Genomic DNA, 17,244 nt, shown 5'->3' with positions numbered 1-17,244 from the left:
TGCTATCCCCACCCCCGGGGGGGTGGCTCCTCCGTCTGCGTGTGCGTGTCTATGTGTGTGCCTGTGTGTGTGTGTGTGTGTGTGTGCGTGCGTGTGTCCCCCCTCCCGACCCCGCATCTCTCCCGCCCCAGGGGGACGGTCCCGGCTACCGCCCCCGTCTTCACCACACGGGGCAGGAGGAACGCGGGGAGGGGAATTTCTCGGCGATTAATGGGGCGGGGGGACACGGGGAGAGCGGGTAAATCCAGCCTGTGATGCCTATAAATGGCGTTTCTCTTCCAAGGTGCACATTTATATTTAAAAAAAAAAAAAAAAAAAAAAGAAAAAAAAGGAGGAAGGGGGGAAAAAACCCGGCCGGTGTCATCCCCCCACGTCAGGGCCGGTGGTGGGCGTGAGGCTGTACTTCCTCCGCCCCCTCCTAATGGAGCGAACCATTCCCAGCCAGCCTTCCTCGCCCTCTCCCGCTGCCTCCCTCTTCCTCTCCTTCTCCTCTTGTCTCCCCCCCTTGTCTGCAAAGTCCTCCGCTGCTCGGAACTTGTTGGCAATGTCTATTTTTCAGCTTTCCCCCACGTTCTCCAAAGTAACTATTTAAAGATCTGCAGCCGCAAATGGTTTTACTAAATGTAGGATGGGACTTAAGTTGAACGGCAGTTATATTTCTCTGATCCTTGCTGTACAGATAGGTAAGTGGACTGCCAAATTCCGTGTCAAGTTGTGCGCACCCAAGCCCGGCTGATGCATGCAGGAGCGGAATGTCGGGATAACCTGCGCGGAGGGCCGCGGTGCGGGGCGGCGGCGGCGGGACCCCCGCTCCGCGTTCTCCGCTGCCCGCGTTCTCTTCGCGGTGGCAGCCTCGCCGTTCGGCACGCTGTCAAGGCAGGGGAGTCCGCAGGAACCGATTTCTGATTCCTCTGAAATCACTTTTGTTGTTCGTTTTCCTGAATCGGTGCATGCTCACTCATACTTTGTTTTTTATTCCCCCCTACTCCTCATTTTTTTCCCTCCTGTTCTCTCCGTCCCCACGAACGGTTGTATTTGTATTTGTATCATGGTTTTCGGATATCCCCTGCATTCCTTTCCACATACAATTTGGTAACTCCTCGAGAGACAGAAAAATAAGAACCGGCATAAAATGACTTGCGAGAGATATAGGTGGAAAGTTTTTTTGCAGAAAATCAGGGGGACAAGTGAAGGGCTCCCTTTAGCACCTTGAAGCTCTTCCCATTTGCAGAGCAACCTAAAATCAAACAAAACCCGTCACTAACTTTAGGGAAAAAAAAATCCTTCGAAATGCAGGGATTAAACAAATAAAAAATATTTTAAAAAATTGCAGAGTCCCAATACCCAATCGTTAATTTTGTGCTCGGAGAAGCACTGTCAAAAACCGAACGGGTCCAAAAAATTTCTATATATGCTGTTACTTAAAATAGAACAGATTTCCTTCCATGCCGGTATGTGTTTTTGTGTGCTCGTTGCTGGTTTTGTTTAATATCTTGGGGTTTTCGATGGTTGCTTTTGTTGGTTTGCTCTCGGGTTCGTTTTACACAACATTTCTTTGCTGAAATTTTTTTGAGTTACGGACATTAAATAATATCTAAGTTAATAACTACTTTGGTCCTATACAGGAAGATTTTAAAGATTATATATGAATATGTATATATATATATTATATGTGAATATATATATGAATATCCCGAACATGATCCAAAAATGGGATTTAAGGAAAGGGGGATTAAAGCGTATCTTTTATTACCTAGACTGTGAGATGTGAAGAGCCCTTTGAAAATATTTGCAAAGGAATTCTGATACAATTAAAAAAAAAATGCTCGGCATTGCTATTTAGAGATCCTTTTGCTCGGTCACTCTCCTCTCCATAAAACCTCTGCAGCATTTTGTGGGTACCAAAGAAAGAAGAGGAGGGAAAAAAAGGGAGAAGGGGGGAAGAGAATTAAAAAGAGAGGCAAAATCCCTTGAACATTTCCTCAAGTAGAAAAGGAAAAAAAATTTGCAATGAAATGTTGACCTCTGGGAAATGTGGTTAAATGATGCAAACCCCTCCATTCGTGTTGCCATTCTATTTTAAATGAGGCTGAACTCTTCAGAAGGCCATTTTTTGTACTGTCAGAGAAAGAAGGGGGAAGGCTTTATTTGGATGTTATTCTTGATTTCAGCTCTTGCATTTTTTGTTCATTCGTTTGGAAAAGGAGGATGATTTTCTTTCTTATGTGTTTATTTGGTTCAAATGAGAAAGGATTTTATTGACGGTGAAATTTCAAAAGGCAGCTAGAGTCACTGGGAAACGCCGTTCCCGGGCTGGAGTGAGCATGAGCAGTCATTCGGAAAGTTACCCCAAAATACTGCTGCACACCGCGGGGATGGTGGCGGTGCAGTGGCTTTGCGGTGCCCTGGGAGGGGACAGCTTTGAAGCTCGTGCAGGGCTTTTCTCCTCTCTGCTCCTCCTTCAGTATTTCGAGTAACCTTCTCCCTCCCTCCTCTCCACACACACACCCCCTCCCCGAAATCAGCTTCTGGTTGTCGGTGTGGGGTTTGCAAAGGGTCGCTCGCCTTTGCCCCGACCCCGGTAGCGGCTCGTCTGAAATGGATGTTCGGTTCGTTCCCAAAACGTCTATGCACTGGGGCTTATTAAAAAAAAAAAAAGAAAAAAAAAAAAAGAAAAAAAAAAAGAACATATATTTATTTATTTATTTAAGGAAAGAGGATTGGAACTGTCCGAAATCCCTAATATTCTGAGAGGTGACCGGGCTGGGGGGATGGGAGGGAGCGGGGACTGAGTCTCAGTGGAAGGGACAGGAGGGATGGACCAGTTGCAGGATGGGGGACCGGCTTTTGGGAGGGGGCTCAGTCCGTCACGGAGGGCTCCTGCGGTCCTTCTGCATTGCACATTGCTGCACACTCTTATCTCGGAATGGGGGCGGGGGTGTGGAAGGTCGTGGCCACGGCAAGACACAAACGACCTAGTTCAAGAGAAATCTCACTGTCTTTTAACCAGACAGGAGCCTTGTCTATCCGCTTTTGCTTTTTTAAAAAAATTTATTTATGGTGTTTAGGGCGTCTTTGGACCGGGGGTATCCTGTGCGGAGGGAGCGGCGTGGGCAGACAGGGCCAGGCTGCCCCTCGGGAGCGAGGGATGCTCGGCTCGCTACTGGTCCCAAACCTGACCCTCTCCCACACCCACCCTGGCCCGGGGCAAGGCTTCGAACCCCATATTTTCAGCGCAGCCCGACACGTTCTGGGAGAAATTCGCGGCAACTTCCCCTCCCCTTTCCCGCTGTAGCTGCCGGAGCGGGATGGCGCGCGTTTTATAGGACATGGTTTTACCCTCGGGATGGTCCTCGGTTCTTCTCTATTTGTTTGCCTGGCTTTTTTTTCCTATCGTAGCCAATGTCTGGAGCCTGCTGGAGGTTTGATATGACGACTGGTGCTGGTGTGTGTGTGTGTAGGGGGAGTGGCCACCAAGTCATGTTGGCGATGAATCAAACAGCAAGAGGGGGATTTGGGTTGAAACAGACTCTTTTGGAGTCAGCCATTTAGCTTATGGCTGGTACTCGGCAAAGAAACACACACACACCCCCGTCACAGCCATGCCCTGGGGACACGGCGCTGGGGGAGACCCCCACCCCAATACCCGACGGTGTGGGCGGCAGGGCGTTCCTCCGCAAAGGAGGGGGCAGCCCCCTCCCGCCCCCGCTGGCCGCAGCGACATCCCCCAGGCCTAGGGACACCACGGCGTCCCCAGCTCCTGTCACGGGCAGGAGAGCTGTTGTGGGCCAGCCCCCTCGCCGTTCCCGGGTAGCCCAGCCTGCTGGGCTGCTGCGGGTGTGTGCGCGATGCTGTGCGCGGCACAGACCGGGACGTGGGTCCAGCGTCCCGTCCCGTCCCGTCCCGTACCCCCACGGGGCACACCCCCACATGGAGTCTTCTCACGCACTCCATAACTCATTTTTTTTCACCGTTTGCAGGCGGTTGTTCTTGTGTTGATTACTGTTGTATTGAACCGCGCGCCCTTTCCTAGAGCCATCCCCAGGGATGCCCGGGGCAGCGGGTTTGGGGGAGCAGGGCTCACCCGGGCCCAGTCCCGCACAGGCATGGCCGGGCTGACGCCCCTGCAGGTGCCTGCGTGACTTCGTGGTCCCTTTTTTGCGTGTCTCTGTCGCGGCTCTTTCTAGTGATATTTTTTAATTTTTTTTTTCCCCGCTGCACCTTGCACGGTATTTGCCCTGCGACCTGGGCGATGGGGAGCGTGTGCTTGCGCCTGCTGCTTCAAGGCATAATTTTCTAACAAAGGATCAAGTACGGTGAGAAGCAGGCAGCGCATCTTCACCTCCCCTCTTCCTCACCATTCAAATTTAAAAAAAAAAAAAAAGGGGGGGGAGAAATTTAAAAATTACTGAATTCAACACTGCTAAGCCATGGGCACCGAACCCCTCCATACTGAAAAAGCAAAGGGCGAAAAGCCCCTGGTTCACCTCCTCGATTGCCCAATGGCGACCCTGGCTCGGTCCCACCGCCCCTCTCCTGCCCCAGGTCGCGCCTTTAGCAATGCAATAGGGGGCGGGGAGGGAGAGCGGAATAAAGGGGGGGAAGAGGCGAGTGGGGGGTGGCGGGGCGGAGGGCTGGGGCGGACGGGGGGCCGGCGGTGCTGACCTGTGCCACTGCCCCCCCAGCGTACCTGGTGCAGGCGGTGAGAGCGGCGGGGCGGTGCGATGCGGTCTTTAGGGGCTTCTCGGACTGTTTGCTGCGGCTGGGCGATAACATGGCCAACTACCCGCAGGACCTGGACGACAAGAGAAATCTCCAAACGATCTGCGCGTAGGTCTTTCCTCTCTTCTTCGGGGCCGCGGGGGGAGAATGGGACTAGGGGGTCACCCTGGGCTGGGCAAGGGGGGCGAGGCTGGGTGGTGGGGGGAGTGAGGGAAGGAACAGAAGTAACGCGGGGTTTATGCTTTGGGGCTGGATTCTGTGGCCCAGGGTCCCCCCAAGCGCACTGCCATGGGGACAGGCCGGGCTTGGGGAATAGTGAAGTCTGGAGGGAATTTTTACGATGTCTTTTTTATTTTTTGCCTCCGTGATTCTGGGGTGGTTTGTTTGGGGCTTCCCCCTCCTCCCCTCCTTCGTGTATTTTTTCCTTCCCCTGCTTTGCACTGGGGTGCTGACGTTAGGTGCATGAGGAGCGTTATCCCTTTCCTTATTGCTGCCCTCGGGACACACACTCACTAGCAGGCTCCAGGGTTCGTTCCCCCGAGTGCGGAAGGCAGAGGCAGGCCTGGGGGAGGCAGCCTACTCTGGCTGGGGACAGCCGGCGCTGGGGAGGCGATTCCTCGGAAAGCAAAACGTAATTAAAAAGGGCCCAGCCATGATATGAATCACCCAGCGGCAGAGGGGTGCCGTCCCAGCGGCGCCTCTCCTCTGCCACCTCCGTGGCCGCGGGAAAGCCCATTTCCCTCCCGGTTTCGCGTCGCTCCCTGCACACAGGGCAACAGGAGGAAGAGGCAAGATAAAGGGGAATAATAATAATAATAATAACAACAATAATAATAACAATAATAAAACTACTAATAATATAGTGATGATGATGAAAACAACAACACAAATAATAAAGGGAGAAAAAGAGCTCGCCTTGCAAAATTGGCAGGAGCTCCTTCCCAATTCCTCTCCGAAGCTGGAGGAACTAGGACAGCTGTAGGAGCCCTTACATTTGGGATAATTCTCCCCAGAGCTCGGGGCAACAGTGGGACGGAAACCTAGGACAGCTGCCGGGGGCCTTGGAGCCACCAGCTTCAGTCTTGCCCGCCGCTCTGCGGGTCTGCAGGGAGGTAGAAACAGGAATTTTCGATATGTCTGGGAGGGAAACCAAAAAAAAAAAAAAAAAAATAAAAATCAACCAACCAACCAAAAAAGAAAAACCAAAAAAAAAAAGAGGCTGCAGCACAGGGCACAGAGTATTCTCCCATATCCCCGTTGCCGTTCTCCAGCAAAAACTCCTCCTGTCAAAAAAACAACGAACAAAAAAAGAGCAAAAATTCATATCTAGAAACGAGATAATGTCCTTAGAGAGAAATACGTTTAAAATTTTTTTTTCTGATTTTACTGCACAAAAATAAAAAAAAAACCGAAAGACATGAAATGGGAAGAAAAAGGAAAGGAAAGGAAAGGAAAGGAAAGGAAAGGAAAGGAAAGGAAAGGAAAGGAAAGGAAAGGAAAGGAAAGGAAAGGAAAGGAAAGGAAAGGAAAGGAAAGGAAAGGAAAGGAAAGGAAAGGAAAGGAAAGGAAAGGAAAGGAAAGGAAAGGAAAGGAAAGGAAAGGAAAGGAAAGGAAAGGAAAGGAAAGGAAAGGAAAGGAAAGGAAAGGAAAGGAAAGGAGGAAAGGAAAAAAGGAAAAAGAAAAAAAGGAAAAAAGGAAAGTGAGAAGAGACTCTGTAACATTTCTCCCTTCCTACCTAGAGATTTCTGAGTCAAACACTAACGCTGGCACTTCACTGTAAATGCTGGGCTGCGGTTTACCTTGTGTCCTACATCAGAAATAAATACCCAGAGGCAACAGCGTCCTCATATGATGTCCTTTTGCCCTGCAGTGCCAGACCAGAGGTGGTCCTGACCTGTAAAAAGTACCTATTTTCCAAGAAAGGTCCTTTTCCCGACCACGTCCCACCACCCCTTTGCCTTCACCCCGTGCCGGGATGTGTATTGAAAGAAGATGGTGAAAGATTTAATTTTCCTTTGGGAGATGCAATTACAGCAGAAATACTGCAGGAGAGGCACACTCTCAGGCTCTGGCTTCTCAGTATCTCATTATTTATTACAAATGTAGCAAACATTGGGAGTCTACAACCAGCTTAGAGTGCTCATAAATTAGAGGCTGTAGGACTACTTTGGGGGGGAAAAAAAGGAAAAGAAAGAAAATCGAGATTCAGATTTGCAGACGTCTACCTTGAAGCATGGGGGAAATAGGAGGCAGAGGGTAGATTCGGGGTGATTTTCGATAATACAAACGTGGAGAGGAAAGGTCCTTCCTCCCCCTCCTCAGGTAGGGCCATGGGACAGGTCCTGTCCTGGCGACAAAAACCGGTCCAGTTCCCGTGAAGAAGGGAATTGAAAGGAAAAGGGAAAACGTGAGGGAATTGCTGGAAAATATCCTGAGGAAAGAGAATCCCTTCTCTGTCTGTAAAGCCTTGGCCGTGCATGAGGGATCCCTCCCGCCGCCCTGCTGCGAGTCGGTGCGAGGCACCCAGGAGGGACCAAGAGAAGAAGATGCTCCTTTTCTCCTTCTCCTATTCCTTCTTCTTCTCATTCTCCTCCTCTCTTCCTGCCCCTGCAGTAAGGGCTCGCTCCCGCCCCGGGAGATCCCTCCGGAGGGTTTCTAACGCCGCATTGGGACCCTCCAGGATACCGCCTCCCGCCTGGGAAAAGCAGTGCCTTTCCCTCCCCCGCCTGCCCGCTCCCACCGGTGACGAAAAACCCTCGAGACGAGCCGGTGGGCTTCTAAGCTAGCTTCTGCCAGCCGAGGGGTCCATGTCCTCTCCCCACTTCAGTCAAAGACCCCTCCGCCAGGGACCCAGCAAAGCAAGTCTTGCACCACCCCGCTCGGGCTGGTGCCGAAGGCGGGGTTGGGGAGGGGGGAACACCCGAAACCACAGTCAGCGGCTCCTCCCCGCCGGGCGCCAGCCTCCCTTCAAGGCATGCCCCGCTCAGCTCAGCCGTCGGGAGGTGGGGGCGGCGGCTCGAGGGGGCGGCCCTCTCCCCGGGAAGGTGGGCACGTTCCTGTTCTGATGCCGGCTGCTCTCCCCTCCTGCAGGTACTGGGATGATTTCCACGCCTGCACCCTCACAGCGCTCACTGACTGCCAGGAAGGAGCGACAGACCTCTGGGAGAAACTGAGACGGGAATCCAAAAACCTCGATTTCCAAGGCAGCTTATTTGAACTGTGCGGAGGCGGCAGCGGCGCGGCACCGTCCCTCCTCCCGCCGGCCTTGCCCCTGCTCCTGGCGGCTCTGTGGGCCGCCCTAGTGACCTGGCTGCCTTTCTAGGGGGGCGAGCACACTCACACCCACACCTTCTCCATGTGCTGGATCTATAGAGGAAGTGTCCATCCGTTGCTTTGGGGACGTTGTGCTTTTCTGTGGTTGATGATGATGATGATGGTGGTGGTGGTGGCTGATGATGGTGAAACACCCATGTAGGACTGTGGAAGCGTTCTCCCTTTACTTTTTTGTGTTTTATTTGCCAAATGTTACCAAACAGGCAGCGGCGCGCAGCCCAAATCGGACCTCAGCTTTACTAACGCTTCGAATCAAAAATAGAAAAAAAAAATAAAGAAACAAACTCGAGCCCTCGTTGCGCAAAAGCAATCTCAGGAACGGCTCTGGGCCACCTACTGCTAAGGCTGTAACCGGCCGGGTACCTCCCGGCGAGCCACGGGCTCCGCTAAAAATGTGGCAGTGTGCGAGGCGAGAACAAAAACCGCAGACAGAAAAAGGCACTGGCGATAAATCCAAGGTAGATGTCCACGTGTGAAGCATATGGTGAATAATTCACAATCTCTCATCTTTCCTCCACAGTCGCTTGTTTTTTTTTGGTCATTCCACTGCAAAAAAATTTTAAAAAATAAATAAAAAAGAACATTTTTCCTCAAGGGGAAAAGAGCGAGAGAGGGAGAGAAAGAGAGGGAAACGAACAGTTAAGAAAGGAAGGAAGGAAGGAGCAAGCAAAAGAAAGACGTGTCTAAATGCCCAGAGGAGTGAAGGGATGCTGCTAACATCTCTGAGAGTTTACCTTTACTTGCTGTTCGAAGGCATCTTTCCGAATTCACTGCCTTTAATTTTTTCCTCCTCTTTGTTTTAGATGTTACACATACCAGTAAAATACCTGAATATCCAACCGTAGAGATCACAAAAAGGGGGCTTAAATGTAAACCTAAAGGAAAAAAAAAAACAAAACCACAAACAAAACAACAACAGCGAAATGATTTTGAAAAAAAAAAAAGAGCCTTGATTTTAAAAGAGATGAAATATGTAATTTAAACAAAAGTTTATTATAAAGTCAATTCAGCAAAAAAAAACCAAACAAAAAAAGATTTGCTACAAAGTATAGACAGAAGTATAAAATAAAAATTATTGTTTGAAATGAGGGTGTCGTCCTTTTTATAAAATATGCCTAGAATATCTTGGAAAGGACAGGGCTTTTAAGGCAAGGAAGTCTAAATCCTGAACTCATCCCTTGTCGAACATGGCAATTCCAGTTCAAACAAGGACAGGGTGGCTGAGTCGCTTAGTCGGAGCCTTTCTGCTTTTTTTTTTCTTTCTTTTCTTTTCTTTCTTTTTTTCCCCCTTCATTTCTCTCTTAAAAATACGCTATAAATCCTCCCAGCCTCCCACCCTGCTCCTCCTCTCGAAGCCGCGAACCGCAGCACCCTCGTTTCCCAGCCGCCCGGGACTGGCGAAGGGAGCCCCCCGCAGAGGAGGGGGCGGGTGGCGCGGCTCTCCCGCGGGCGCGGAGCCGTGCGGAGCCCCGACGGAGGGAAGGCAGCAACCACCATTAAGGAGGAGGCTGCCGAGCCGGAGCCGGGGCGCAGAGGAGCCCTTTCATAATTAATAAGGCAGCTCAGCCGAAGAAGCAAGGGGAAGGGGGGGACGGGGTATTGATTTCGCAGCAGAAGCTGCTCTAACCTCGGCTATTTATAGGCGCCCGATGCCTTTATGAAGAAATGCACATCAAAGAGTAAACACGTCCTTTTTACTTATAAAGCAAGAGCCCAGCTGGCGACCGGGGGTGGGTGGGTGGGCAAGTGGGTGATGGGGAGGTAGGGGCCACGAGTTGGTGCGAGGTGATTTATTCCAGTGGGGAGCCGCTCCCTGTGCAATAGCTCTCTTTACCAATGTGTAGGGTGGCAGGGTCTCTCCTTCACCCCCTCTCCCCTCCCTTCCCAAGGTCCACAATGTAATGTGTAAGCAATAGCAAATGTAACAGTTCATAAATCAAACAGTGGGTCGCAAGCCAATCTGCATTTCCCAAACGAATTGAATCCCAGCAACGAATGTGTTCAGGAACTGGAGCCAGGCGCCTTTACCACTGGAAGCAATGTTGATTTTTTAATGATAAAATACATTATGCGTGTGTTAGGGGGGCTTTGCAGAGCTCAGCCTCGCTTCGTCAGACATAGGTCTGCTGGAATTTCGTTTTCTTTTGGCCTCCCTCTAGACTCAGTCCCCACCACCACCAAAGTAAAAGGAAAACCCTGGAGAGCAGAGCTTTGTTTAAATGGTTTGGGTTATTTTCCCTCCCCACAGAGGATATAGACCTAAATTGATTTTTCTGTGCACATCTCTGTATTCACGAGGTCAGGCGCTGCTGTTATGGTTTCCTGTAGCACGAAATGACAGATGCCAAGGAGAGACGGAAGAGAGAGCCCTTGCTGGGGTACGGGGAGCTCCGCAGCCTGTTGGCTACGCCGGCCGGGCTCCGGGGACCCTTGCTGGCGGCAGCCCCGCTCCGCCCCGGGGTGCCCGGGCGCAGGTCCCGCCCGCTGCCGGCATTCCCGACGCCGCCCCCGCTTTCCCGGCTGCTGGACGGTGCCCGTCGGTCGGAGAAAGGTGGAAGGGAGCCTCCCAGCTTTCCCTCTCACCCCTCAGAAGAAAGCTGAAACGCCATAATAAGGGGGCGATTTCCAGCTCATTAGAGGACTCGAGTTATCTTCGCGTGAGGTTCAATTACTAATGGATAATTTCTCTGTAATTAGCACATCCCCCAATTAGCCCTCCATCGAGGAGGATAATAAACGGTGGCAAGCCGGGGAAAAACAGGGTAGGGGGTTGAGAAGGAGCCCTGTGGTCTTGCCCGGGCCCCTTCCCTCCCCTCCTGCCTCCCCCTGGACTCTCCTGTCTGGGGCCTCTAGTTGTCGGGTGCCACCGGGCCTCCCGGGCTAGCCTAGCAGCACCCCGGGATTTCCCGCACAGGCGGCAGGAAGTGGTACCAAACCCCGGTCCCGCCGGCTCAGCTCCTCCTGGGCAACCGGCAAGCGAGGCTCTCCCCGAACACTAGCAATCAACAAACTCCCCCTCACCTTCCCCCGTTCATTTTATAAGAGCCCCTCAATGCGCGAGACATTGGTTGTTCCCTTTCCTGCCCCTTTCAGGGGTTATTTCTGAAGCCCGCGAGCAATAGTCGATTTTATTTTATTTTTTTTTTTGACCCCAGGGGTGGTTGCTCTGCCTTGCCTTGTTGTGTGGCCAAGGAAACATAAGCCATCCGCCAAGTCCCAGAAAGGGACTGAGTGTACTGGATTTGCCTCCTGCCGCCTTGCACCTGTAGGGTTTGTAAGGGCTGCGGGGGAAGGCTGGGGTGTCGCTTGCCAGGCTGGTCCCACTGCCCCAGGCAGCAGCTGCTGTAGCAAGAGCTGGAAGAGGTTCAAACTTCTGAACATCCCTTCTTAACTCCTGGGCAAACGTGAGCTGGTGAACTGGAGAGGGGAAAAAATGCAACAGAAAAGCATTTAAATGTTGACAGAGACCACAGTAAAATTATCCCCTACTTAAAAAAAAAAAAAAAAAAGCACACATACACACAAAAGCATAAATGCAGATCAACAGGGGAAAAACCCATAGTCGGAACAAAAAAACCAAGCCAGTGCATTTCTAGCTGGCTGGATAATCGGGAAGCCTTGCAGCCATTGCGGCTCTGCCTGCCCTAATTCCTGTCCCCAGCTCCGACTGAGCAACCGCAGCCCCGCAGTCCCCGGAGGGCCGCGGGGAGTTGGCTCCTTCCCCGGCAGCGCTGAATGCACCCGTGCTTGGCAGGCGGCTGCTCACCTCCTGCCTCCCCCTTTTAGCAGCCTGGCTTAGCCCTGGAGGCAGGGTTGCGCCTCGCCCCTGCCTGGGCTGCCCTCCACCACGGCGAGACCGTGCCAGCACTGGGCTGAGGTGGTGGTGGTCGATTCTTTTTGCTTTATAGGGGGGGGAAAAAAGTCCTTTCCCATCTGTTCAAAGGCTGTAACAGGGAGATGGAGCAGGCCTGTGCTGGAAGAAAAAGCTTGAGCACAAATATACAGAACTGAGGAAAACCTATATATGAATGGTAGTGAAGGCAGACTGGTTGGTGCTTACAGAGGGAGCAGGGGGAGGTATGGTATAAAAGTAAGCTGCAGTACTCACTTCACAGGACTTTCTGGTGGCTATGTCTACGTTTCAGAAGCAACAGCCAGATACTGTTGGTCCCTGGCTCATGTGCACAGTCTAGAGATGAATGGATCGGTGACTCTTCCAGCCCACTTCCTCTTCAGGACCCTTTTTAAATCTGTGCGGTTGCTGTCCTGCCCAGTGAAACCCAATAGATTCTGTGAAGGGCTGACAACCTAAGGAGAAAGAGTCCAGTTCAGCCTTCCTATTCATCAGGGCTGATTCATTAATGATTAGTGCCATTAGGTGTACTACAGCAGTGCCTGAGGGCCCCAATTAAAGGAAAGCGAGCTTGTTAAATCCAGAAAGTCAGATTCTCCCTCTGTTACTCCTGCCTGATGCAGAGGTAGTCTCCAGGGTGGGCAGCAAGAATAACCCCGGCTTTCTAGGTATGCAGCCTCTGTGCCTTTCCCCCTCACTCCTCCCACTTTTCCCTCTCCTTCACCTTAGCTGCAGATCCTGCCTACAGGGTGCTGCAGAGCGAGGCTAGTGCAGGAGTTGGCTAGCAGGACTCGCAGGAGGAGGTGGCAAATCAGGTTAGTTTTCTGAGCCACTTCATTTTTCATCACGAGTGGGTTTGGGTGGGTTTTTTTGGTTTATTGGTTTTTTTGGTAGGTTTTTTTTTGGCAGGGTTGGGGGCAGGCAAAGTGATAAGGACTGCAGAGGAGTCTGTTACAAAATCAGATACGATTTTAGCTGTCTGAAAGAGTTCCTTTAGGCTACAGGCAGCTGATGATCAATGGTGCTGTCGGCAAATGTGCTTCCAGCTGGCTGCTGCCTCTCTTGAGGGACAGTTTCAACCCAAGGCTCATTGCAATTTTGATACCACAAGGGGCTTTCATTTACTTTGGGCTAAGGATCTTCTACTGCCCAGTTCCACCAGTGAGAAGAAAAGCTGGAGGTGATGTGGGAGAGTGACAACAGCACTGTTATTGGTGAGTTATTGGTTGTTCCTTTCCCCTCAGATTCCCATGGTGGGTCTGTGTAAAAGATTTCGCTCAAAGCCCCATACTCCTGAACTGTGGGTTTGCAAACAGATGGGCAGATTGTGCTAGCATAGGCTTTGCCTTTCAGGAGGTACTGAAAAAATAGGTTTAAATGCTTTAAATTATCAGAAACCCAACCTGTGGCCTGTGCCCTAGCTTTTTAGGCTTTATTGTTTGTTTTATTTTGTTTGTTTTATTTTGTTTGTTTGCTTATCTCCAAAGCTGATATAGAAGAAAGACTGAAACAGCCTCCCGAAGGTCAAGGTGAGACTGACCATCATCTGAGTACTGATATTCACCAGCAGCAATAAGTCCTTGTTCCCAGGTGCTGGAAGTCTCTTCAGCTAGAAAAACAACATTACTGCAGGGGCAAACAACTAGTCCTGACCTTTACACAGCCATTCTTTGGGAAAAAGTATTGCCTGAAGTCAATATGCATTCTGCCTAGGTAAGGATTTTATATGCTCAGTTTTACCTGAAACAGGAATGTTATTCAAATATGAACTCCAGGTTCGTGCTACCAAAATACAAAGTGCTTGCCCATGCATCATGCTTTGCACCTTCAGGTTTCTTGGCTATGATATCAATTTATTAAGGACTGTGAAAAACTTACTAAATCTCTCAAGCATCAAAGATCAAATCTACAGGGCACCTTTTTTGCTGTGAAGCAACCTCAAGAGTGGATGGGCAGCGCATCCTTCAATACCACTTTAATACCACTGGGTTTTTTTAACACTATGGAAACTACTGGATATTCAAATTGATGGAGGGAACAAAAAAACCAAACCTCAGTCAACCAAACTAAAAAAAAAAAGAGACATAAGAAAGCATAAGAAAGAAGCAACCACTTATATTGACAGGAGTTGTTTCAAACAGGTTTATCCCACCTTAAACCGTCTATTTTGCTGCAGGTACTGTCAGTAAGTTTCCTTTAGGTACGTGGTATAATTCTGCCAGATGCACCTCTTCAAGAGTCAAATCATGTGTCTAGTATAGCGTCTCTCTTTGTCAGAACTTCTAATAGTAGTATCTTAAGTACAAGAAATTTTGCAGTACATTGCCAGTTTGGTATTTACGCTTCTTTTAATGCATTGTGTTTTCACTGGATAGCGTAGGAGGTTTTTTCCATTCCTGTGCTCCCTTGGGGCACTTTCAATTTTCCAGTCCCCTGGCACAAGCTGCCTTTTGCAAAGGAACAATTCCTGTAAAGCCATTGCCTCATTTTGTTTCCCATATTCTAAGAAATCCTTAAATTATGTTGTCAAATAAAAAATCCAGAACATATTTCGTTGGCATGGAACATTGGTCACATTAGTTTTGCAACGCCTCATTGAAGGACCCAATATGTCAGAAAATTGTCCTAAGCTTTGTTTTTCATTGAGGCTTAATAGGTGCCCTTGTCCCTTTTACTAGACCTGTGATGCAAGATTTGGCTTTATTCTGTTGGTAAGACATTTCATTTGATCTCTTTCACCTTTACTTCTAGTGTCTATTGAATGGGAGTAGCACTTTGAGACATTTGATGGGTGAAAAATGCTACATGAGGAGGTAGGCATTACTAATTAGAACAATCATTTTATCTTTTAGCTTTCGTCAGAAGAAAAATGCCTGAACTGAAGTGACAACAACAAATAATAGGTAAAGGATGCTCCCCTGTGGCTTCATAGATCTGCTGTGTAACAGAAAACATTCAGCCCTGGGTGCCCAAGAGTTGTGGTTCACATCTCCCTCTGAAGAAGCCTCATCTTAAAGGATGGTGTAGCATACCACCCTAATGCAGATGCTGCTTTGCAGGTATTTCTGGCTGTGAGTTTCAGGCTGCACTCTTGGCTAGGCTGTTGAGGACAAGTTGCAATACCTGCCCTTCTTGAAGAGATCCCGGTCCATTTTCAGCCATGTCTCTCACTTCTTGCAAGCTCCTTGTTTTACTGTGCATCAAAGGTTCATTTAATTATCTTCCCTCTCTTTTCTTTAGGTGTTGGTGATTTGCACTCTCTCCACCTAAATCAGATATCTGGCACATCAATACTTAGAAGGCTTAGGAGAAGAAGAAAACATCAATATTTCACTGAACACACAAAGTTGCACAACTCCCCACAACTCCCAGTCTCCATTTTAATGTCCACCGTGATTAGTTTGTTTTGGTCTTTTTCTGTCAGATGACTGATTTCAGTTTCTCTTTGAATCCCATCTGTGTGAATAGCTTGTTTTTCTCCCTAGCAAGTGTTAACAAGGAACTGCAAGGATTTTGTTCGGGCTCACCAGTCAGGCAACCCTGAGGTGGCTGACTTCTAGGAAAAGCCACAGCAGGAACAAACGAGAGCCAGCCTACGCACCAGATACAGCTTTTGCTGGTCTTTAGTTTATGTTCCAACTCGTGCTCGTGTTAAACGAATCGCCGTTAGCAACTGCAATACAGACAAACGCAAGGAAGAACAAGCTGGACGCTTTATCACGGAGCTGCGCTTGGAAGTGATGGCCCATTGTAACACAGACTCACCCACCACAGTGGAGCTGTTCCAGCTAACGGCAATTTAGGACTTGCTGCGCTCACTTTAGCCCATGCTCTGAAGTTCCCGATCTCATCCTTTATGTGAACTAGATCATGCAAATGGGGACACCGGAGTCACAGGGAAGTTGAGTAGAGTTCCGCATGAGCACTGGCGTGAGAAGGAGCAGCAATTAGCTCTAAACTCACTCTGCCGGCCTGTCGTTTCCGAGCTCTGCCCCTGCTGCTCTGTAACTGGAAGACTTTCGCTCTAGAAGATGGGGAGAAGAACATTTTGCTCATGCTCATATTAATCAAGTCGTCTTATGAGCTACTGAATCTGTGAAATTGTATCTCCCGTGGAGTTCAGTGGTAATGACTGTCTCTGATGTGGACTCTCTGGTGCCTAATAATACAGTTTTGTTTCTGCAGTGGATGCACTCCTAGCATTTTTTCTCCTCTGTCTGCCTACTTCCACAGCCCTTGTAGGCAGTTTAAACCTTTGAAACTTCTATCCCCTGTCAAGTTTGATCAAACTCAGCTCACGAGCTCAAAAAATTATTTAGGAGGGACCAACTGGCACTTGCACAAGACAGTGTGATCTCATAAGCTTCCTTTCCTTGGGAAACTAGGCTACCAACCTAGCAACGGGGGGAAAAAAATGCCATCCTGCTAGCAAAAAGGACCTAAACACTTGGAGGAAAGAGGAGAGATGGGAGAGGAAAGCGAAGCTGTTTTGAAGGGAAAAAAATAACTGCCTTGTGGTTGCAGAGCTCTCATACACTTAAAGGGACAACCTTGGAGACACACGCTGGAGAAAATGTTCTCCAGGAGATGATAAGTTCTCTCGTGAAAATTGGTAAGGGAGAGAAATCACCTGGACTCATCTTACCACCAGGCATGCTAAATGGATATCTATATGGCAAGAATTGTCCCCAGTGGTACCTGTTTCTCTCTGTGGACTAGAGGAAGCCACAGATACAACTAGCATGCAACTCATGTGCCTGCAGTATCTAAAACAAGGTGGATCCTACCCCAAAGGGAATGGTCTTCTTACCACTCTGTCCTTCAGACCAAAGTTTTCCATGGTGCTGCTGCAGGTTTTGTTACTTCATGTACTAGGTTCGTATGTTAGAAAAGCTGTTGTATGTCTTAATAGCTGCAGATGCATGCATGGTTTTACTGGGCATTTATTAGCACTTATCCTCTTTGCACTAAAACCTTTCTTGTCCTTGTACCTTATGGAATAAAATTCTTTAAGTGAGCTTTAATGATTCTATGATTCTACTTCTTCACAAATTAGGAGCTGTTATCCTGCTTTTATTTGCTATCACATAATACTTGAGGCTGTCAAAAGTATTATAGTGCATACTCATATAAATTGATATTTAATTTCAGTAATTATAACGTCACTAATTGTATTTTTGCACCTGCAATTACTGACATTCAGCTCTTTAGATCTACTTTGTTCTTTCTAGATTTAGGCATTCCTTACTCTTTAATCTTCTCTGCCTACAGTAAATTGTATGCACAATAAAACTTGGAAATAAAAGCTCAGACCTTCCCATCAATTGCTGTGTGCC

At 49.1% G+C, this 17,244-nt stretch overlaps 1 protein-coding gene and 1 long non-coding RNA gene across 2 annotated transcripts; both read left to right on the top strand.

Moving 5' to 3' along the window:
* The first annotated feature begins 387 nt into the window (after window positions 1–387).
* On the top strand, window positions 388–9,140 carry NRN1 (neuritin 1). Its single transcript, XM_032702629.1, has 3 exons — window positions 388–683; window positions 4,686–4,830; window positions 7,813–9,140. Exons 1-3 carry the CDS (start codon window positions 629–631, stop codon window positions 8,042–8,044), a joined length of 432 nt encoding a protein of 143 aa, XP_032558520.1. The 5' UTR covers window positions 388–628; the 3' UTR covers window positions 8,045–9,140.
* Window positions 9,141–9,826: 686 nt separating this feature from the next.
* On the top strand, window positions 9,827–16,926 carry LOC116794187. Its single transcript, XR_004359718.1, has 3 exons — window positions 9,827–13,621; window positions 14,761–14,811; window positions 15,149–16,926. It is a non-coding gene; the product is annotated as an uncharacterized LOC116794187 (long non-coding RNA).
* Window positions 16,927–17,244: the final 318 nt, after the last annotated feature.

This window comes from Chiroxiphia lanceolata, chromosome 1 (assembly GCF_009829145.1).
Source record: "Chiroxiphia lanceolata isolate bChiLan1 chromosome 1, bChiLan1.pri, whole genome shotgun sequence".
Classification (NCBI taxonomy): Eukaryota; Metazoa; Chordata; class Aves; order Passeriformes; family Pipridae; genus Chiroxiphia; species Chiroxiphia lanceolata.
The sequence above is the reverse complement of the archived record's forward strand: the minus strand, read 5'-3'. Positions and strand labels throughout refer to the sequence as shown.